The 24,752-nt window shown below is 40.2% G+C and overlaps 1 protein-coding gene across 2 annotated transcripts in view; it reads right to left on the bottom strand.

The window, feature by feature from the left end:
* Positions 1 to 24,752, bottom strand: part of ODAD2 (outer dynein arm docking complex subunit 2) — a 228,821-nt gene that overhangs the window by 80,697 nt on the left and 123,372 nt on the right. For both annotated transcript variants that reach the window (XM_073581730.1, XM_073581731.1), the window contains 4 exons: positions 22,745 to 22,855; positions 17,586 to 17,740; positions 14,122 to 14,364; positions 10,983 to 11,097 (listed from right to left, as the gene is read on the bottom strand). In XM_073581730.1, coding sequence (XP_073437831.1) covers positions 10,983 to 11,097; positions 14,122 to 14,364; positions 17,586 to 17,740; positions 22,745 to 22,855 — 624 coding nt within the window. The remainder of the gene's footprint in view (positions 1 to 10,982; positions 11,098 to 14,121; positions 14,365 to 17,585; positions 17,741 to 22,744; positions 22,856 to 24,752) is intronic.

The following is a 24,752-nucleotide window of genomic DNA, read 5'->3' as shown; positions in this document are numbered from 1 at the left end:
TGTGTATATAAAAGCTGTGCTGCAGAAAAATGCTGTGTATAAAGGAGGAGCGTGAGGTGCAGGAGGAGGCTGTGTAAAAAGAAGGAACATGAGGTGCAGGAAAAATAAGGCCTCTTTACTTCCGCCATTATTTGTTATAACTAACCACAGTTAGTTACTATGCCAGGGCAACGCCCGGCTCTTCAGCTAGTAATATATATATATATATATATATATCTCTTATATAGAAGGAACAGAGGTGGCACTCATCGGTCTCAGAAGTCCACACATTATTGACGGCAATTAAAACATGCTAGCGGAAAGAATGGGAACAGGAGTCTGCGAGCGATGACGGCCGTTTCTCGCTTCTACGGACCTGTAGTAATGTAGTAATTTGTAATTTTGTGTGTGTAATTTTTGCCAGAGCTGTGTATGTGTATATATATATGTGTATGTGTGCGTATATATATATATATATATATATATATCCATGCAAAGAAAAGAGGTCGCACTCATCGAGATGGAAGTTTCACTGATTTATTGACATATCATGAACATGTCAAGTCGGGGGAGTGACATAAGGAGTGCAAGAAAGGCTGACAACGGCCGTTTCACGCTGCTCGAGCGCTCGAGCAGCGCGAAACGGCCGTTGTCAGCCTTTCTTGCACTCCTTATGTCACTCCCCCGACTTGACATGTTCATGATATGTCAATAAATCAGTGAAACTTCCATCTCGATGAGTGCGACCTCTTTTCTTTGCATGGATTCCCAGGATTGACTGTTTCCAGGTCTGGCACCCGAGATTCCCAGCTGCTGAGCTTCTGCATGCCGCACATCATTTGAAGTCACACGGTAACAGCGGTGCCGTCCGCTTTTTATCTTGAATTTTATGATATATATATATGTCTCTTTCATTTTAAAGATTACAAAAAGAGAAACAGGTCGATGCAAAAGTTTGCGTATCCTTGGAGAATTGTGTGCTCAGATACCTTTGAACAAGATTTCAGACCTTAATTAGACTGTTAGGGTTATGATTTGTTCACTATCATTGTTAGGAAAGTTCAGGTAATGCAAATTTCTCAGCTTTATAGAAACCCAACCTCCTCTAGGTTCTTCTAAGCAGCTGCCTAGCACTCTGAATATGATGGAGGCTCACAAAACAGGGGAAAACTATAAGAAAGCAAAGCGTTTTCAATTTCAATTAGCAGGAACAGTGGAGGGCAAGACAAGGTCTGGAAGACCAAGCAAAATTTCAGTGAGAGCTGCTCGTAGGATTGCTAGATCTGCAAATCAGAACCCTGGATGACATTCATCCGCTCAATGCCGACTTTTATTCCCCATTGACTTGCATTGGGGTTGGGTTTCGGACAAAACTCCAACTTTTGTTGCCCTAGTCGGACCAGTTTCATCTGAAACAAATTTTGTTTCATGAAACCCGATCCGACTAAAGTCGCTCAACTCTAGTGAGGACCCCAGCTTGCCGTCAAAGCCTGATACATTTTTGGAAAAAAGTCCTGTGGACCAATGAGGTTAAAATAGAACTTTTTGGCCATAAGGATCAAAAGGTATGTGTGGAGAAAAAAGGTCACAGAATTTCTGGAAAAGAACATCTCGCCAACCATTAGGCATGGGGGTGGATCAATCATACTTTGGGGTTGTGTTGTACCCAATGGCACAGAGAACATTTCACAGGTAGAGAGAAGGATGGATGGATGCAATAAAATTACAACAAATTCTTGATACAAACATAACACCATCTGTAAAAAAAGCTGATGTTGAAAAGAGGATGTCTTCTACAAATGGACAATGATTAGGGTTGAGCGAATATGTTCGGGTTCTCTCTTATTCGGCAAGCTATAGCGCTTAGCGAATACGCTAGAGAGGAAACACAGGTTCCTGGATCGCGCTGCACCGCAGCTGCATGTGTTGCGGCTGTGTCAATATCACAGCACATGCATAGAGAGCCCAACACACAGGCTCTCCATGATTGTGGTGTGACAGTGACACAGCCGCGACACATGCAGCTGTGGCGGCGATCAGCTGGCCCGATCCAGGAAGCCAGGTTCCCTCTGCAGCTTATTCGGTAAACGCTATAGTTTGCCGAATAAGAAGGAACCGTAACATATTTGCTCAACTGTAATAATGATCCTAAACACATGTCAAAATCCACAATAGAGGACCTCAAATTGCGCAAGCTGAAGGTTTCATAATGGCCCTCACAGTCCCCTGATCTGTCCCCTGATCTGAACATCATTGAAAGTCTATGACTAGACCTCAAAATAGCAGAGGATGCAACACGACCCAGGAATCTCACAGTACTGGAAGAATTTTCCAAGAAAGAATGGATGAAAATCCTTCAAATCAGAATTGAAAGACTCTTGTCTGGTTACAAAAAGTGTTTACAAGCTTTGAAACTTGCAAAAGTTTTATTTTTTTGCAACTTTTAAAATATAAAAACTGACTATATATATATATATATATATATATATATATATATACACACATACTGTATATATATATATATATATATATATATATATATATATATATATATATTTTATTATTTTTTTTTTTTGCCCAAAATACAAAGGAAATGTGTCCTTTTTAACTTTAGGCCTTTTAGAGATCATTTCATCTTCAACTTGCTTAACTGCTCACAATAACAGTAATTTTGATCAGGGGTGCCCAAACTTTTACATGTCACTGTAGATATATGTAATGTGGCCTAACAGGGCACCATAAATAAAAGCTGCGCACATTTAGCAGACAATCTGAGATTATAACTAGTCATAATCCCCATTACAAACTGAGAATCTATTCCTACAAGCCCCATATTGGTCTCCAGAGGATGCAGATTGCAGAATAAGAACTACTCAACTAACAATTGCCCAAAAAAGAGAGTTCTGATAATAACACACAGGGCTGAGGGAGACATCACATAACCCATGGTTTCCCAACAACCATTAACCAGAGGACAGGCTGTTATTATGCCCCCCTGCTACCTGGATCCTATTCACAGACTACAGGCTGTAATCTACAGTATAGACTATAGCCTGCTAAAGGGTTCTTTGGGAAATCCCAGCTCTGGCTCTTTTTTTATTATTCAAACACTTGTGCTGCCATGGAAAGCAGGGTTTTATAATGTAAATTCAAGTGAAACGTCCACTTAGGGCTCATGCAAATGAATTGATTTTCGGCCTAGGTGATGTTCGTGAGAAAACAATGCACTGCACTTGGACCAATGTTATTCAATGGGACAGTGCAGATGAGTGATTTTTTTTTTCACTGACCAAATTTTCATGTGAAAAAAATTGCAGCGTGCAGTAGTTTCTTCTAGGTGTCGGATGAGAGTCGACCATTCAAGTCTATGGGTGCGTGAAAAAAAATCGGATACCGTATGGAGCCACAATATAGCATCCGATTTTTTCAGCAATGCAATGTTGTAACATAGGAAACTGTAAATGGTTTTGTAAATTATTAAGAGCTGTTGCTGTAAAAAACAAAAAAAAAAAAGATTGTACTTTATATGGATGACAAGTGAGAAAAAAATTGTGCCACATTTCTGGATAAAAGTCTGAATAATGTTTTATACACTCATGTGAACCTACACTCACAGGGATTGCACTTAGAAGCTCCCGGAGAGTTGCTGCACATGGGTGACACATGCCGTCCTGCAGCAGCCCTCTTACAAAGACTCAGCATTTAGGAAGAGGATTGAGTGGATAAGACCAAACCATTTAATGCTGGTTTCAAACACCACGTTTATGTTGCAAAAATGCTGCTGTTAACCACATTACAAACAGCGGTGTTTTTTTAATACAAGCCCAAAAAAATCAGTTATCTACAATCACCATACCAATTACTGTATTTTTCGGATTATAAGACAAACTTTTTCCCCCCAAAATTTGGGGGTAAAATGTGGGTGAGTCTTATAATGCGGATATACCTTTCCGGCCACAGTGGAGCAGGGTCGCTGCTGGAGGAGTGGTGCGTTGCTACAGACCGCAGGCTGGAATGAGTGTTCCGATGTGCGCCGCTGTGGGTGAAAATGGCTGTCGTGCTCTGTGGTGCAGGGGGCTCCGCCGACATTTTGTGAAAGCCCGAAGCCCCCCGCATATCAATTATTGCGATGCAGTGGCCTCCATGAAAATGGCCGCCGGAGGCGGCTCGTGCTCAGATTGAGAGCTTGGTAACGAGATCTCGTCACGAGATCTCGGTAGACGAGATCTCGGCCCTGGAGATCTCATTACTGAGATCTCAATCTGAGCATGCGCCGCCCATGGCAGCCATTTCCCCGGAGCCCCCCGGACATCCATTACTGCGATATGGTAGCCTTCGCATCGCAGAGCCCCCCGCACCACAGAGCACCGCAGCCATTTTCACCCGCAGCGGCGCACATTGGATCACCCCCTCATCCCAGCCTGCGGCCTACAGCAACGTGCCATTCTTGCCTCCTCCAGCAGCGACCCTGGTCCACTGCAGCCATCACTACCGGTAAGCAATAAGACGCATGGATTATGAGAGGCACCACCATTTTATTAAAAAAAAGGTTTTTTTCCTATTTTTCTCCTCAAAATTTGGGGTCCGTCTTATAATCCGCAAAATACGGTATTTACAAATATAATTAGAATAAAATGTTAACTTTTAAATTCAACAATATTTAAAATCGATTTATAAAAAAAGTTAACATATAATAACTACCGTATATACTCGTGTATAAGCTGAGTTTTTCAGCACATTTTTTTGTGCTGAAAATGCCCCCCTCGGCTTATACACAAGTCAATTGTCTCAGAGGGCCGGTGGGGGAGGGGGAGTGGCGGAGCAGCGGATCACAGGAGGCAGGAGCTGGTGGCTGCAGCTGTCACTGTGCCTGCTGCTAAAGAGAAATGAATATTCATTTCTCCTATAGCGCGCACATTGACACTCGCAGCCGCCGGCTTCCAGAAGACATCCTACTCACCTTCCTGCGCATCCTCGTGAAGTCCCTGCATCTTGTTGGTTCTGGCGCCAGCAGCTCCTCCTGCCGAGCAATCACGTGGCGCCACTCATTAAGGTAATGAATATGCACGCCTCTCCGCTCCCATAGGCGTAGAGTGAATATTCATTACCTTAATGAGCGGCGCCATGTGATCGCTCGACAGGAAGAGCTGCTGGCGCCGGAACGAGATGCATCCAGGGCGCGCAGGAAGGTGAGTAGGATGTTTGGGTTTTTTTATATGAAATATGCATACAAGGACAGGGACCGGGGAGCCATGCATACAAGGATAGGGGATGAGGGGACAATGCATACCCGGCTTATACTCGAGTCAATAAGCTGACCAAGGTTTTCGTGGCAAAATTAGATGCCTCGGCTTATATTCGGGTCGGCTTATACTCGAGTATATGTGGTAAATGCATGATTTAAAAAAAAAAAACACAATGGCATCAACTACATACATCTTCATTTTAGGTCCTTACATTACAGCTAGGAATATAAGCAATATGTACATGCTTTATAATTTTTTTGTCCATGCATCTTTAAAGATCTATCTGTCCTTAATCTATCAATGTACCTACCGTATTTTTCGCTTTATAAGACGCTCCGGATTATAAGACGCACCACAATTTTTGAGGAGAAAAATAAGAAAAAAATATTTTTTAATAAAATGGTGGTGCCTCTTATAATCCTTGCATCTTATTGCTTACCGGGGTTGGTGGCTGCGGTGTAGAGGGATCCCAGGCTCGCTGCTGGAGGAGGCAGGCGTGGAGTGATGCTGCAGGCCGCATTCATGGATGAGGGGGGGCTCCGATGTGTGCTGTTGCTGCTGCAGAGTCCTGTGCTGGTGTCAGGTTTCTCCACTTGTCCGGCGGTTGGAAGCCGGTGCTGCGGGTGCTCCGGTGCGGCGTTGTGTGCCCATCGATGCCCGGGGCTCTGCCGACATTGTTCGACAGACCAGAGCCCCAGCATTTCCTCGGTTCCCTGTATATGTGCGCTGAAGTGCCGGTAAAAAAAAAATGGCCGCCGGCGCGTGCGCAGATGGGATCTCGGGACCAGTTCTCGAGAGATGAGATCTGAAATCTCATCTCTCGAGAGCTGGATCCCGAGATCCCATCTGCGCACGCGCGGCGGCCATTTTTTTGCAGGCACCACCGCGCGCACACAGGGAACCCAGGGAAAATGGCCGCCGGCGCGTACGCAGATGGGATCTCGGGACCCACCTCTCGAGAGATGAGATTTCAAATCTCATCTCTCGAGAACTGGGTCCCGAGATCCCATCTGCGCACGCGCCGGCGGCCATCTTTTTACCGGCACACAGGGAACTGAGGAAATGCCGGGGCTCTGGCCTGTCGCTCAATGTTGGCAGAGCCCCGGGCATCGACGGGCACACAACGCGGCACCGGACACACCCGCAGCAGCGGCCAGCAACCGCCGGACGCCCCCGATCACAGCCTAGGTAAGGCATGTCCGCTTTGTAAGACGCACCCCTGTTTTCCCCCCAAATTTTGGGGGGAAAAAAGTGCGTCTTACAAAGCGGAAAATACGGTATTTTTTATCTAATATCTAGCTTGTATCGATGTTTTATCTATCTTTAATCTATCTGTATTCTATCTTCTATTTATGTTGCATGTATGTATGTATGTATGTATGTATCTATCTATCTATAGATAAAAAGCAGGCAGCACTTCGAAAAGTATAGGTGAAAAAATGGACTTTATTAGCTCATATGGTGTGGCAATGTTTCAGGCTTGAGAAATGTTCACAAACAAAAAGTTGCCACATCATATGGGCTAATAAAGTCCACTTTTTCACCTTTACTTTTTGGAGCGCTGCCTGCTTTTTTATCTTTATCTACGAAACAAACTGGATACTTGTTTGGGAGGCTTTGCATCCACAGCTATTTTTTACGGTACTGTTCCAATGTTCCTTATATCTATCTACAGTGGTGAAAATAAGTATTTGATACACTGATAATTTTGCACTTCTGTAATTTTTTATTATAGGTACACTTCAACTATGATAGTCAGAATCTTAAAAGAAAATCCAGAAAATCACTTTGTATGATTTTTACATAATTAATTTGCATTTTACTGCATGAAATAAGTATTTGATACAATAGGAAAAAAAACAATATTTGATACAGAAACATTTGTTTGAAATTACAGAGGTCAGACGTTTCCTCTAGTTCTTGGCAAAGATTGCACACACTGCAGCAGGGATTTTGGCCCACTTCTCCATACAGATCTTCTCCAGATCTTTCAGGTTTCGGAACCCTCGGAACCTGGAGCGGTGCTCCAGGTGCGCCGAACGTCTGTGGAGAAAATCCAATCTACACGAAGATTTCATCCACTTTAAGTTTATGCTTAGAACATACAACACTGCCCTTCACCTCTCCAAACAAACCTATTTCAACACCCTCATCATCTCACTGTCCAATAACCCGAAACGTCTCTTTGACACTTTTCATTCTCTACTCAATCCAAGAGTACAGGCCCCAACCACGGAGCTCCGAGCTGACGATCTGGCCAATTACTTCAAAGAAAAAATTGACCAGATCCGACAGGAAATTATCTCCAAATCCCCTCATACCATGCACTGTCCTCCCTCCCCCACTGCATCTAACTCACTCTCTGATTTTGAACCAGTCACAGAAGAAGAAGTAAGCAGGCTCCTTGCATCTTCTCGCCCAACTACTTGCACCAGTGACCCATTTCCGTCACATCTCCTCCAGTCCCTTTCCCCTGCTGTCACCCCTCACCTAACTAAAATATTTAACCTCTCTCTCTCTTCTGGTATTTTTCCTTCCTCATTTAAGCATGCCATCATACATCCACTACTTAAAAAACCATCCCTCGACCAAAACTGTGCCGCTAACTATAGACCTGTCTCTAATCTTCCCTTCATCTCTAAACTCCTGGAACGCCTGGTCCACTCCCGTCTTATCCGCTATCTCTCAGAAAACTCTGTTCTCGACCCTCTCCAATCCGGTTTCCGCTCTTTACACTCCACTGAAACTGCCCTCACTAAAGTCTCTAATGATCTGCTAACAGCTAAATCAAATGGTCATTACTCCATGCTAATTCTCTTGGATCTCTCTGCAGCATTCGACACTGTGGATCATCAGCTCCTCCTCACTATGCTCCATTCCATTGGCCTCAAGGACACCGTTCTCTCCTGGTTCTCCTCCTATCTCTCCGACCGCTCCTTTACTGTTTCTTTTGCCGGTTCCTCCTCCTCTCACCTTCCCCTTACTGTTGGGGTTCCTCAAGGATCGGTTCTAGGCCCCCTCCTCTTCTCCTTGTACACTGCCCCTATTGGTCAAACAATCAGTAGATTTGGTTTCCAGTACCATCTCTATGCTGATGACACCCAATTATACGCTTCTTCTCCTGACATCACGACAGCCTTTCTAGAAAACACTGGCGATTGTCTAAACGCTGTGTCTAATATCATGTCCTCACTATATCTGAAACTGAACCTGTCAAAGACTGAACTCCTTGTGTTTCCTCCCGCTACTAATGTACCTACACCCGACATTGCCATTTCCGTGTGTGGTTCCACTATTACTCCCCAGCAACATGCCCGCTGTCTTGGGGTCATACTTGATTCCGAGCTTTCCTTTGCCCCCCACATTCGATCACTGGCTCGCTCTTGTCATCTGCACCTCAAAAACATTTCTAGAATTCGACCTTTTCTTACTTTTGACTCTGCAAAAACTCTTACTGTTTCTCTTATTCATTCTCGTCTCGACTATTGTAACTCTCTTCTAATCGGTCTCCCTCTTACCAAACTCTCCCCTCTCCAATCTGTCTTGAATGCTGCAGCCAGGATCATATTCCTCACCAATCGTTACACCGATGCCTCTACCTTGTGCCAGTCATTACACTGGCTACCCATCCACTCCAGAATTCAGTATAAACTTATTACCCTCACCCACAAAGCCCTCAATGGCTCAGCACCACCCTACATCTCCTCCCTTGTTTCAGTATACCACCCTACCCGCGCCCTCCGTTCTGCTGATGACCTGAGGTTGGTATCCTCAATAGTCAGAACCTCCCACTCCCGTCTCCAAGACTTTACACGTGCCGCGCCAATTCTTTGGAATGCACTTCCCAGGTCAATACGATTAGTCCCCAATCCCCACAATTTTAAGCGTGTCCTGAAAACACATTTATTCAGACTGGCCTATCGCCTCAACACATTAACCTAACCTATCCCTGTGTGGCAGAGCCAAAAGTTTTACCATAACCAGGTTCCCAGCATCATGTTCCCACATGCTTTATGCATCCATTAGCCCTCTGTGTCTGTACTGTTACACACTTAACATTATGGCTGGTCCATACAATCAGGGCAACTGTTACCACCCACCTTTCGTGTCTACCTCTTTCCTCATAGACTGTAAGCTTGCGAGCAGGGCCCCTACTCCTCTTGGTATTTGTTATAATCTACTGTATGTGATTATTTTTATGCTGTAATGTCTATTGTCTGTACAAATCCCCTCTGAAATGTAAAGTGCTGCGGAATATGTCGGCGCTATAAAAATAAAATTTATTATTATTATTATAACCCTCGCTGGGCCACATTGAGATTCAGCTCCCTCTAAAGATTTTCTATTGGGTTCAGGTCTGGAGACTGGCTAGGCCACTCCAGGACCTTGAAATGTTTCAACGGAGCCACTCCTTAATTGCCCTGGCTGTGTGATTCAGGTCACTGTCATGCTGTAAGGCTCACCCACGACCCATCTTCAATGCTTTTAATGAGTGAAGGAGGTTGCTGGCCAAAATCTCTCGATACATGACCCCATCCATCCTCCCTTCAATATGGTAGAGTTGTCCTGTCCTTTTTGAACAAAACCACCCCCAAAGTATGACGTTTCTCCCACCATGCTTCATGGTTGGGATAGTGTTCTTGGGGTTCTGCTCATCCTTCATCTTCCTCTAAACACGGCGAGCGGAGTTGTTACCAAAATGTTCTAATTTGGTCTCATCTGACCACATGACCTTTTCGCATGCCCCTTTTGGATCATCCAGATAGTCATTGGCGAATTTCAAATGGGCCTGGACATGTACTGGCGTGAGCAGGGGGAACTTGAATGCCCTACAGGATTTTAATCCATGATGGCGTAGCGTGTTACTAATGGTAATGTTTGAGACTGTGATCCCAGCTCTCTTCAGGTTATTGACCATGTCCTCCCATGTAGTTCTGGGATGATTCCTGACCTTTCTCAGAATCTTCGCTACCCCACCAGGCGAGATCTTGTACTGAGCCCCAGACCAAGGAAAATCGACAGTCATCTTGTGTATCTTACATTGTGCCAAGAGTTGTTGCCTTCTCACCAAGCTGCTTGCCTATTGTCATGCAGCCCATTCCAGCATTGTGCAAATCTACAATTTTGTCCCTGGTGTCTTTAGACAGCTCTTTGGTCTTGGCCATGGTGTCGAGATTGGAGTGTGATAGATTGAGGCTGCGGCCAGGTGTCTTTTATACAGGTAATTAGAACAAACAGGTGCAATTAATACAGGTAATGAGTGCAGAGTCGGAGGGCTTCTTAAAGAAAAACGAACAGGTCTGTGAGAACCAGAATTCTTGCTGGTTGGTAGGTGATCAAATACATACATAATACAATGTGATTTCCTGTTTTTAATTTTTAGATTGTGTTTCACACAGTTGAAGTGTACCTATGATAAAAATTACAGATCTTTCCATTCTTCGTAGGTGGGAAAACTTGCAAAATTGTCAGCGCATCAAATACTTATTTTCCCCACTGTACCTCCTATCTATCTATCTATGCATTATCTATATAATCTAGGTTATAGCTATATGTTTTATCTACCTATACATTACACAGTATATATAAATATATGATAAAAAATGATGTTTAAGTGTGTATGTGTGTGTGTAATTCTTTACTAGTTTGCATAAAATCACCCATAAAAAATGATTTTCCACAGACCTCAGAGAACCCCGAGCACGGCAGTGTTTGTGGCCGTAGGACATGGCCCAGACACTTGTCCTTTATACCCACCTTTGCGTTCTCGATGCAGGGACAGATGGCCCACGCCGCACTTGCCTGTACATCTGGATGAGGATTTTTAAGCAACGACCACAGCAAACGAACTCCGTCTAATCGGTCAATTACCCTGTCGTGCGGCCAGGCAATGAAGAAATAAACATCAATTATAGCAGCAGAAATATAAGATCCCGACTGCGAAGAATCCTATTTGACCAAGAAATGACAGTAAAATCATCCTAGACCCTTGTGAATGTAACATGTCATTCTAAAAAATGTGAATTTCTTAGGATATAACTATTCTCCATTGCTTTTTCTTGTACAAACAAGTTTTTTTTCCCCCTTAAAATCCAAATACAGCCAAATGTAAGAACCTAGACACACTGCAAAATGCAAGTATCTTTCTGAAACAAATATTCATTGCAGAACCTCATTACTTAAGGAGGATGTGTGTGTTTTTGAAATAACCTTTCTTTTTTTTTTAAGCAGCTTCCTATTCTGCCCCGTAGACTGTCCGTGAAAGGAAAAGCATCTGTAATCCCGATACAGGTTTATACTTCTATACCACAGTGCATCCTTTGTTGGGGACGTATAAAGTTTAACTTGTTTTCCATGTGCAGCCAACTAAACATGACCGACATTAAATCCCGCTGTCTAATTACTTAAACATACTCTAATCAAACTATCTTTACGGCGATCTGAAGAATGAATTATCATCAGAAACATCACGGCACCATCTGTCCAGTGTTTATACATCAATCAGAAGGAGAATCATAACTTTGCATCAGGGTCCGTAGAGGACGTTAAACCGCGCCGCGGGCCAGACTAAACCTAATATCTCCTTACAATCCTATCTTTGTACGGAGACACTGTAAACCTAAATCTCGTGAAAAGATAGAAAGCGAAATACAACCGCTTCCAACGTACGAGGCGATGTTATTATCTCCTGAGAACACAGAACTAAGTTCTGCAAAAACATATCATAATGACATGAAGATATCCATGTGCTTTTACAATCCCGGGTCAACTCAACGTTTAAAGCCCTCGACCAGATTTGTTTTTTTATGATGATTAAATAAGATTTATCTATTATTTATCTTCCTAATCTATACTAATTTGTAGCGGTTGATTCTCCTGTGACCTACTGATTCTAAGTAAGTGGTATAATATTCAATAAAACTAAAATTAGACAAAATAAAGAAATAAAATAATTCTATAAAAAAAAATAGCATATTTAAATATAAAATTTTAACAACTGGTATATCCAATAAAAAAAAATAAAATTATAGTATATAAAATAAAGAAATAAAATAATTATGTGCGGTAGATATAAAAAATAATATAAATTATGCAAATTATAATTAATTAAAATTATTCTTTAAGTAATTTTAATTTTAAATAATTGGTATTATATTCAATACAAATTAAATAATACAAAATAAAGAAATAAAATAGTTCCATTAAAAAATAATAATATAAATCATTAAATAATATTACATTTAAATACGGTAACTGGTATTATATTCAATAAAAAAATTAATAAAAAATTAAGAAATAAAAATTATATATATATACATATATATATATATACACACACATATATATACATTATGCAAAATAGAATTAATTAATTATTATAATAATAATAAATATAATAATATTAATAATAATAATAATAATTATAATTATTATTTAATTAATTTAAATTTAAACAACTGGTATTAGAATCAATAAAAAATAAACTGATACAAAATAAAGAAATACAATTATATAAAAAATAAAGAATATACATTATACAAAATTGAATTAACTATAATAATTATTGAAATAAGATTACATTTAAACAACTGGTATTATAATCAATAAAAATAAAATGGTATAAAATAATTATAAAGAAATAAATAATATAAATTATGCAGAATATAACTAATTTTATGGATTATTTAAATAATATTACATTTAAGCAACTGGTACTATATTCAATAAAAATAAAGAATAGAAATTATGCTACATTTAATTACGGTAATTGTAATTATATAAATAACATTACATTTAAACAACTGGTGTTAAATTTATTAAAAATGACACAAAATAAGAAATTAAATAATTATAGAAAAATGAATAAATACATAATATGAATTATGCAAAATATAATTTATTATTATTATTATTATTATTATTATTATTATTATTATTATTATTATTATTATGCCGTGATTCATTACTTGCGACTTTCTTGAAGTCATTAACTTTTTTGTCTTGTGGTATTTGCTGCCGGTATTTTTTCATGCTAAATTCTTCATAATAGCCCGAGCGCAAGTTCATGAATTTTGCGCAAAGTCTTTTTTCTGTCTTTAACTGGTTGCCTTCAAAAAGGTACACATGTCACACAATGGTGCAAAAGTTGTACCAAAAATAACTGTCGCACGTAAAATCACCCGGGGGAAAGGGGGAACTGGAGCACATTTGAACCAAAGTTTGTGACTCTTTAAAAAGTCACAAAAGATGAATCAGGCAAGAACAGCTGGAAATCCCAACCACTGCTCACAATGGCGAACATGAAAAAAAAAAAACAGGCGAACACGTACAAAACAGGATTTTAAAAAGTCCCAACTACAAGAAGAATAAGGTGGAAATGAAAAACAGGTGAAAAATACCAAAAACTAGACAAAAGCTGCAAATACAACAGTGAATCAGGGCCTGAGTGTTTTAAAGATGCAGCAATACTATTGTGATATCAGTGTTAGAACAAAGCTGCACTTTTTTTTATTTTGCTTAAAAGCATCTTTTTTGAAGAATTGACTATTTTGACCATTTGTCTTCTGCAGCCTCTACGTATGACAGCACTGAAATAGTAGATTCCACGCCCATTTATGTCAAAATGAAAATCCTTAGATGATCATTCAGGACAACAGGTATAAGAGCTGCAGACCCTGTAATCGGGAAGGGTTGACGGATTTGACATTTAACTCCTTCTACAATCTGTCATGTACTGCAATCCATAGAGGATGTAGAAGCCAAATGGTTCAAAAAGTTGTAATAAAATCCTAGGCCAAAATACATTGATTTAAATGAAAAGAATTCCCTGAATGGTGTTCATATACCTCGAATATTTTCACCTAGAGAAATTATTACTGAAAAATTTGATACTTACGCCATATTTTCAGGCTCTGATGCGCAGGCACCCACAGCTTTGGTAACGTTCACCAGCAATGCTTGATTAGTGCTGGTTAGTAAATTGACTAGTGGATTGATGCCTCCACATTTACGGATAATGGCCCTATTGGCAGGCTCCTTGCCACATTCTCCCAGTGCTCCTACAACATTAACGAGAACCTCTTCTGGCTGGTCAGTCAGGAAGGTAACAAGGGTTTCTATAACTTTGTATTCTTGAAACCTTTGAGAATGAAGCAAAAAAAAAAAACAGTTACCTGATAAATTCCTGCTTATAAGTCCTTTAAATAAATGAAATTCTTTGTATTAGCTTTGGACACGACAAGGCATCCTGACTTTATAATTTACCTATTCTACTAACTGGAATGATAGAAAAAAGAAAAACCTGCCCAACAATTATACACAGGAACATTGTTGCACGTTTTATTGGATTCACTGTTTCGGATAGCAGGACAACATCTCAATTCAATTAATCTTTTTTTTAAATAAATGTCACTAAGGTAAAAATTAAACAAGTCTAAAACAAGCAGGGGAAATTATTAACGGCTTTAAATAAAAAAAAAAACGGTGTAAAGAACAGTCACAAATTTTCTGAAAAAAAGTAAAACAATTTTGAACTTTTCATAACTTTTAAAAAGTGAATTGACACTCAACAGATTTAAAGGGGTTGTCCACTACTTAGCTATATCCCCCCCCAATAAAAATAATAATACCCATACTCTGGTGTCAGCGCCATTCCAGTGGTGATGTCATTGGCTCTCCCGCGACTTGCGTGAGTTGTTATGCCACACAAGCCCTGCCACCAATCAACAGCCGTTTCACCCTCACTTCCTTTGGATGAAAATGAGATGCGGAAGAAATTACTGCTGCTGTTTCTGCTCTCTGACTTTCTTAGAATGTCAGCTACATCCAAAGAAGTGAATGGGAAGTGGCCGTTGATTGGCTGCAGGGTTTTCGAGTGACATAACAACTCATGGGAGAGTCAGTGCGGTTACCGCTGGAATGGCGTCGGCACTGGAGGTGAGTATAGGCTGTTGTTATTTTATAAGGGGAACAACAGCAATTGAGAAGGATTTATCTGAGTAGTGGACAACCCCTTAATCTGTTGAGCGTCAAGAGACCCCATCCGTCACGAGAAAAGTTCAAAATTGTGTAAAGTTTTTTTACAACACAAGCCTTGTGCCAAAATTTGTGACTTTTTTGGACAAAAGCAAACCTCTGGGAATTCCAAAACATCGGTCTCTGCGTTTTCCGATGGGCACGGTTGGAAAAAGAAAATCATAAACAAGAGTCCATTTGAACCCCATTTGTGTCATTGCAGTCTATTGATCTATCGGAGAATTCATCTGAATTCTGCACTGTGTGAACAGGGTGTTACTAAGGGTGAAGTAAAAAATGGAAGACTATGTCTCCACTAATGTAGCTTTGACAAGTCGCTGCCAGAAATCTACTCTGCTGAGTAGCTCTCCTAAAAGAGGTAATCTTGTTTAATCAAAAGAAAAAAAAGGTAATTATTGTATAATGAAAGCTTGAACATTTTCCAAATATACTTTCTATATAACTTCATCACTTTTAAAGGGAACCTGTCACCATAAAAATGCTATTTAATCTGCAAGCACGATGTTATAGAGAAAAAGGAGAGGATCAGATTGATACATAGATTTTGGAGAAAGGGTACAGTATAACCTGTGTTTCAGTCATTTAATCCTCTGCTCTTTTGGGGATTTTCAGTCCAGTGGGCGTTCCTATCAGCTTTCTTTGTATAAGCGTACATATAGAAACAACTGTCAGTCGTTGATGGGATCACCCACAGGACCAAAAATCTCAGAAAGAGGAGAGGATTAAATGATTAAAACACAGGTCGTACTGAATCTTTTGTCACAAAATTAGATATCAATCTACTCATCTCCCCATGCTCTATAACATGGTGTCTGCAGATTGGAGTGTATTTTCGTGGTGACACATTCCATTTAAGTTATGTTATGTAATAACCACTGAACTTCTGGAATTGGGTGCTGACCCATAATTGAATGAAAAATAAATTCGGAACTCCAAAAAAATGATAAAAATGGTGAGATTTATTGAGAATAGGCAATCCAGAGAGGTGAAATGTTTCAGTCCATAGTTAAGACCTTCATAAGTCAACAGATTGCCTAGGAGTATATTGTCAGGAACAAGCACACAAGTATGTAAGCCGCAGCCACTCTCCAAAGAGAGTGAGATCGCACCGAAAAAGACGAAGGGTGGAAGTTCTTGCTGCAAAAAGTGAATTTTATTTTGATCCGGCAAGAAGTAGAAATGGTCCAACGTTTCGACTGACAATGGCCTGTACTTAGCCGCATCTTTCCTACTTCTGAGTCTTTCAACATACTGGTGTCCTTGAAAAAAAGAGCGTTTTCGGGCAAACGTTGGATCATTTCTACTTCTTTCCAGATCAAAATAAAATTCACTTATTGCAGCAAATACTTCCTACTTTCGTCTTTTTCGGTGCTAAGGTTTTCGTCAATACTGTTCACGTGATGGACATGCAGCTGCATGGCATGTTAAAGCTATCCTAGCTCAGGCTTGTAACGAGACGTGCACCTGTTTGGTTATCACAGGGCCAGAACAAGGACAAACATTTTTTTAAAACCAGAATACCCCTTTAATTGCCTTTAACTCTAAATAAATGCATTATTTCCAGTGAACCTGTTGGCCTGAATTCTTCCAGTTCTCAAAGATATCTAGTGACTCAGAAACCTCCTTGAGGCGGTAGTCATAAAACACTATTATTAAGTCTTAAGGGGGATAGCTCCGATGAATTTTTCCAACACCCAGAATGAAAAAGCGTAAAAGCAAGCATGGAACAATGCCATAAATCTTTGGGGTGTAAACTGATTTGTCTAAGTACGGATTACCTTTTTTTTCCTTATCTGCAATATATCACACTACAGATCACCACCGGGCTGATTATGTGACATCTTGGCTAAATCGTGCAGCAGATGAAGCACGTGAGCTGTATATTTTTCTCAGCTAACGTGTAGTCTAGCAAGAAGTTATGGGCAGATTTCAGGATATATGAAGATATGTGTTGTCCTCACTCTTTAGCCAGCAGCTGCTTATCACTGAGACTGATCTCTAAGTGATCCCCTTCTAGACAGCTTGGTGTATATAACTGCTCCAGAGAGGTGCTCATTGTGTCAATCTATCCGATATTTGCAGTCTAGGCACTTGTTAACTAAAGCCAAAGAACTCGTTTAGGTTTCCTGCTACTTTCATTACTCATTGATCTTGGCCTCTTCATCTGCAAGAAATCCCTCGCCCCTGCCTATGACCTTCCTTCAACTCTACCACCTGGCTGGTTAGTGCCGAGAACCACTTTCAAATTGAACGTTATCGCTGTCTGGGATTGAGATCATTCGAAACACACATCAATGACAACAAAATAATGGCTGAACTCGTTACTTTGTCACATTATCCCGGCTGATGGAACATTTCCAGATGGCTCCAGTCACCGCCGCCAAGAGTTCCTTATTGTCGGACTTGCCGAGGAGCATGGCTAAGGGTTGCAGTCCTCCATACTGTCGGACCAGATCTCGGGTCTCTTCGTCCTCGGCACACTTTTACATGACAAAACGGAGAGAAATTTTAAAAACATCCGACGCAAAACATTATATATTTTCCAGGAGCCAAACATTATTGTTTTTTTGTGTTTGCGAATCAACTGCCTAAGTAATAAGATTCACAGGCTTGGCGAATGGGAATTGCCTTACGAGGTGGGAATTGGTGATTATGGTTTGCATGTGGCTGCTGTAACTCTGCCAAAACATCTCTGCGCATGTTATCCATTTCATAATACTTGGACATTCAATATGACATCAATTACAAAAAAAAACACTGCTGCCACTTGAATTATTATTTTTTTCTTAGTCTAGTAATAGAGACAAAGTGGATGACTTAAACAGAGAAGAATGCTGGCAGTGGGCTTAATCATAAAACCTGATGTCATAAACAATACCCAGGCAGCACAAATGGTAAGTACTAAGAAGCACAGCAATAAAATACAAACAAAAAAAGACAGACAAACAAGGGATCTTGCAGAAAAGCCTTGAGGAAAAAAAAAAAGAAAAAAAAAAAAAAGAGTGAAACGCCTGTCGTCGCTTAAACCACAACATGTGCGCGCTGAAGAATCAAATCAGAGCATAATGCGAGGAAATCATTACCGGAATGATCTGAAAAGAGAGGATGAGCCGAGGCTGTCCAAATGAAGAATAGAAAAAAAAATGTGAAGAATGCTTTGGTTTAGACCCAAAGTGCTGGTAAAAAGTAGAAACAGAGTAGAAGTGCGGGGGTGTTCTTTTTTGTCTTTTTTTTCTTCCATTTCAATAAAATATGTTAAACAGGTTAAAGGTTCCCTTCGATGTGTACTATACGGCACCTATAGGCCATAAAATATTATCCAGGGTTCACACGACATTGTAATGTGCTTAAAAATAGAAAAGAAAATCCCCCCCAAAAATACACTTGAACAGCTTCAGTTTGTTACTTTTACCATATATATTTTTATGCTTTTATGATGCGGATATTTTTATGGTCATATTTTCCTATAATTAAAATAAGCCTAAAAGTGCCCACTCTGGAAAGATAAAGTATTTCTGGATAGAGCAGTTAAAGAATAGAAAGACCTATTAAAATATATTTTTTTTCAATCACAGAAACTGAGAGAAAGAGCGGAAAAATAACTATTTGGGACACGCCAATCTGCAAGTAAAAATTTCCAAAGATTACATTTATAAGCTATTCAGCAAGGAGACTGGAATGAACCAAGCATACTAAGTATTTTAAAGGAAATCAGTCAGAAGTTTGTTTTTTTATTTAAATGTAATTTGAGAGCAGCACAATGAGAGCCTGCTTCCAGAGATGTGTCACTTACTAGGCTGTGTTTTGCTGTTTCAATAAAATCAGTGTTTTATCACCAGGAGATTATCACAATAGGACTAGGTGTCTCGTGCCTCCTAGTCCACTGTTCTGTGTAACTCCGCCCACACCACTGATTGGCAACTTTCTGCCTTTGTACAGTGTACACGGAAAGCTGCCAATGAATCACGTGGGTTATACACAGCTTAGCATTCTGAGCACTGATACATCTGCAGCAAAGAAAAAAGTGACTGTGTCAAAATGACAGCAAGCAGCCCAGCAAGTGACACATCGTTGGAATCAATGTTTCAACCCCTACATCATGCTTCTCAAAGATTACATAGCAAAAACCTGCTGACAGATTCACTATTAAATGGAGAGCTGAGACAATGACAAAATCATTTAATAAATCAACGTCCTAGACACCGCTGTCCTATTTTCCAGTAAAGGGTCAAACATTAGAATGTCACCACAGAAACAGACGATAAGGAATTTCTTGATGTGAATCCAGGAGTGGATTTCCACCAGTCAGTGCAATGTCTGCTTTTTCACTGGACACAATAGTATACTCTACATTTACAACAGTGTCCGCAAAAAAAAATATGGACACTGCAATAAAGGAGATTAAAAAGAATCTAAAGTTTGGGAATTTGGCTCATTTTTGTCAATAGCTCCATAAAGTGAAGCCCCCTACAGATGTTGATTGTGGTCCAAGATGTTGAGTGAACCGTATACTGGAACCATGCAGTCACAGTCCTCGTTGAAGACTATAGTCCTGGTTTTGTCATTCAGAAGAGGTTCAGATGTCTATCTCTTTGGTGACTTAAGCCTAAGCCAAACACTGGGAAAACTGGAATGGCCTATTAGGGCTAATTCTAATCACAGCATGGCAGGCTCTGATTGTCAGGATTAAGCTCCACAACCTTTTCCGGCTTTTATACTTACAGACTTTTCTGCACTGAAATCAGTGACTTTTATAGCTAAACACCAATTTAGCCTCAAACATGGAACTGCATTTTTCTCATCATGCTTTCTGATGTAGGTAAGGTTATCGAAGCTCACAATGCACCATCCTGATCAGAGAAGAAGTGGCGTACTGCTAATAGTGGCAAACCGTGCGGCTGCTATGGGGCTTGGGAGTCAGGCGGCTAGTGCCATGCCATACTCTTCCGGCATCACACTTTCAACTGTATCGGGATCCTGAATACCAATACCGTTGATAGTAATGATGGAAGAGGGAGCTGACAGCTCCCTCCTCCGTTATTCTCCCCGTGCGTCTGACGTCTCAGTGCAGCAGGCACGATTACTACATCACGCCCGCTGCACTGAGAAGGGCAGAGCTTCAGACTACACCCTACAGAGACAGAAGCAGCAGGAGGATGGGGAGCATATTTTATTTACGTATTTATTTTTTTAGCAATGAGAACTTTTGTGGGGTTCATCATATCATTTAGAGCAGTGGTGGGGAACCTCAGGCCCGAGGCCTCGATGACCTTTTCTCCGGCCCTCGGGCAGATTCCTAGGGACCTCAGTGTTCATGTTGGCATCTGCATTTTGAGGGTAGCCGGCCTTTGAATTTCTCCTTGCTCTGCGAGCTACTGAATGCTACAGTACATACAATTAAAGATTATGTCCTGACCAGTGCTAGCATCAAATTGAACTTTGTGGGTGAAGTTAGAGTGATGCGCTCTCCCGTCCCACAGCCGCAGTCTCCGTGACATCAACTGTGATGTTTAATCCGCAGCCCCATAACTCTTCCTATGATGTATAATCTGCAGCCCTTTGTTTCCTCCTGTGTTGTATAATCCGCAGCACCATGTCTTCTCCTGTGATGTATAATCTGCAGCACCATGCCTTCTCCTGTGATCTACAGTATATACCTCAGCCCCATGGTCTCCGTGTCACATGCTGTGATGCATACACTGCAGCCCCATGGCTCCTGTGATGTATATGTGTATATGTCCCAGTATCATGCCTACTATGATGTATATACTGCATCCCCATGTCTCCTGTGATATATATATATATATATATATATACTTCAGCCCCAGTGTATTCTATGTGACGTACATACTACAGCCCCAGTGAATCGTACATGATGTACATATTCCAGCCCAGGTGTCTCCTATGTGATGTATACAGCAGTCTCAGTATTTTCTATGTGATGTATACACAGTAGTTTCAGTGTCTTCTATGTGATGTATGTATAGAGGTATTGGTGTCTCCTATGTGTTGTATGTCAGCAGTTTCTGTGTCTCCTATGTGTTGTATATACAGCAGTCTCGGTGTCTCCTATGTGATGTGGATACGGCAGTCTTGGCGTCTACTATGGTATGTACATATAGCGGAGTGGGTGTTTCATGTGCTGTATACGGCAGTCTCTGTGTCTCCTATTTAATGTATAGATAGTCTCAGTGTTTCCTATGTGATTTATACAGTAGTATTGGTGTGTCCTATGTGATATACTTAGTCCATAAAGTAGAAATTTACTGCTCACTCTGTCGTTTTAGGATGATGCAAGAAAATAATGTTTAATTCTTGAAAAAAAAAGTAAATGGGCAAAGTGTAGGAAAAAATTCTAGAGCGACTATGTTCAATAGTGATGTTTTGACCTGTACTGTTGTTGAGATTCCCTTAGTCATGAAGATAGATGCAGTCTGTATGGGGCTAATTCCCAGGTTATGGTAATGTGCAAAGTGGGCTTTATAGTCCTCAGAATACAAGGGATGTGGCCATATGCTTTAAGTTGTGTTAGCGGTGGCGCTCCTGCGCCTTGCCTTGCCTACTGCTGCCGGCGCATCAGGAGAATGAGGCCGGAGGTTTTTCTATCAGTGTTCGGCGTCCAGGCCGTAACTGCATCACCGGAAGTGACATGCAGTACAGGCAGATATTTAGTAGTAAAGTACATATAGCACAGATAGTAAGCAGCACTGTACATGTAGTACAGGTGGAGAGAATTATGGTACTTGCAATAAAGGTAAATAGGTGTACAGTGCATGTAGCACAGGTAGAGTGTAGTGCTATACATGTAGCACAGGTAGAATGCAGTGCAGTACATGTTGTAGAGGTAGAGAGCAGTGCAGTGCATGTAGCACAGGTAGAGAGCAGTGCAGTACATATAGCACAGGTAGAGAGCAGTGCAGTACATGTAGTACAGGGAGAGAGCAGTACAGTACATGTAGTACAGGTAGAGTGCAATACAGTACATGTAGCACAGGTAGAGAGTAGTGTAGCACATGTAGTAGAGGTAGAAAGGGGTGCAGTACATGTAGTACAGGTAGAGAGCAGTGTAGTACATGTAGTAGAGATAGCGATTACATATGGTACAGGTAGGAAACAGCAACATGGCTAGCATTGTACTCCAAGAAGACACTATTAGACAACAATCAGCAAATGCGGTTTCCTGATTGGCCATTCACTGTGAACAATCAAAAGTGTGATACCATTGCACATGCCTATTGTATAATCACTGTTTTTCGTTTTAATGTAACTTTTTGGGTACTGATAGACTAGACCGGGCTGTTATAGGCTGAAAATATTGTCACCTGAGGGACCAAGTTGTATGGGTGCATTATTTGTGGATGGAGCAAACATCGTTCTTATGGAGTCTATTGAACATTTCCCCTGCTCAGCTTTATCTGCCATTAATACATATACGGCACACAGAACCTGCGGAATGACGGACGCACTGCATTCTCTGTATCTACCTTGAATATGGCACTAGCGCAGTGCATTTGCAGCTCTTGATTTTCACTGTTTAGATTTTTTACAAGATCCTCAATCATCTTTTCCGTTTTAATTGCAACTTGGTAACTCGGCTGAAAAAAATGAGAAGAAAAAGAAATTATAAAATAGTTGCAATTGGTGGATTACCTTTTCTTTATTAACCTGCCATGACTTTGTGAAACATGACACATATTTTATCGCTATTTTTATTATTATCTTTCTCATTCTTGGATACAATGATGAATACGGAAGTTCTGATACACAGTATGTTGTGTCTATGGGTCCTAAAGATCTACAGCCGTGTCTGAATGGCACAGCTACGGAAGAAAGGAATGGATGGTGGTCTGTAAAATCACTAGGAAGTAGTCTCAACACGCAAGTAGCAAAGTTTTTTTTACAGAAATTGCTATTTTCTGTGCTTTTTTTTCTTCCAAGAGCCATAACTTCCATTTTTCCATTGACATAACCGTGCATGGACTTATTTTTGGGGGTCGAGTTGTACTTTTGAATGGCTCCATTCATTTTACAATTTGAAAAAAATTGAAATGCAGTTTTTTGGGGGCTTTCTTCTTACAGTATTAATTGTTTGGTAAAATTGACTTGCGAAGCTGATTCTCCAGGTCAGTATAATTAGAGCCATATCAAACTTGTAAACGTAGTGAAAAAAAAAAAAATCGGGAAACCTAAAAAAATGTTAAAAATTTGCTACCGAGACACTGAATATTTTCAATTTTGGTCATTGGAGATTTTTGAGAGCTTGTTTTTTTGTGGTGCGATCTGGTGTTTTTATTGATACCATTTTAGTGTAGATATGATATTTTGATTGATTCCTATTACAATTTTTCAAAGAGTTGCTGCTACCAAAAAAACATAATTTTGGGGTTTCAATTTTTTTTTCTCATTTTGGTGTTTACTAATTGGGATGATTAATAATTTTACGTTTCGATAGTTCGGAAATTTACAGGCACAGCAATGGCATGTTTAATTTTAATTTTTCGCAACTTTCATCAGCTCAGTTTCTGAGTTTGCACCGAAGACTGGTACCTGATATATGACGTAATGGTAAATGGGTTAGATAGGAAAAAATTGCAAAGTGCTTGCGAAAAGTATCAACTTTAGAATTTACCTCTTTTGAAAAATTCTCTTTGTTCTCAAGAACAGAGAGCATTTTTTTTAAATTTTTTAGTCTACTGTTCATTGATTAGGTTTCCGTCTGCCTCTGCAGACTCAGAAGTGGCCGGTTTCCTAGCAAAGGATCATGTGCTTGCAAGCCTTTGGTTTAAGTGCTCGTCCAATGCTTGCAGCTTGGGAGAAGGTGCAGTTTGGAGCAGCAGTGTGATGATGCCGCTAGTCTGAATTGTCAATCATCAGTAGTGCACCGCCCCTGGCGAGTAGAAGGCTGGGAGGCAGGGTGTGGTGCCCTTCTGAAGACAGGAGATGAGCACACTCATTTCCATTTAATTACTTCAATTTGTACAATAAGAAAAAAGTGATAATAACACATAAAAAAGCTTCTAGCACACAACTTAAAAAAAAAGAATAAAATTAAGAATAGTAGAGTACATAGAAGTCCTTATAGACACATCTCCACTACAGCTCATCCAGGGATTGTCATCCAACTCTCCTCGATTCCTGAATGGCAAATCGGGTCAATTAATAACTCCCTTACCGGCCTTGATGCTATTTTACAATTTGCATCGCCACATACAAATAAAATTAAAAAGCATGATGCATCATTTAAAAATGTAATGATTTTTAAATGATGTCCACGAGTGGCATTGATTAAAAACAATATATATATAATACATTTATATATTTTTTTTTTTTTATTTGTCACAGCTTTTTTTTACTTGGGCATACACAAATTATTATTTTGTTTTAACAAAAAAATAATAAAAAAAACCTAAATAGGGCAAAACAGAAAGGACAAACGATGAGAAATGTAATTAATGAGCTTATATCAGAAATGAAGAGGAACACAATCTTAAA

The sequence above is a fragment of the Dendrobates tinctorius genome, unplaced genomic scaffold (assembly GCF_039654945.1).
Source record: "Dendrobates tinctorius isolate UK_male_01 unplaced genomic scaffold, ASM3965494v1 ptg000070l, whole genome shotgun sequence".
Taxonomy (NCBI): domain Eukaryota; kingdom Metazoa; phylum Chordata; class Amphibia; order Anura; family Dendrobatidae; genus Dendrobates; species Dendrobates tinctorius.
This window is presented reverse-complemented; position numbering and strand designations above follow the sequence as displayed.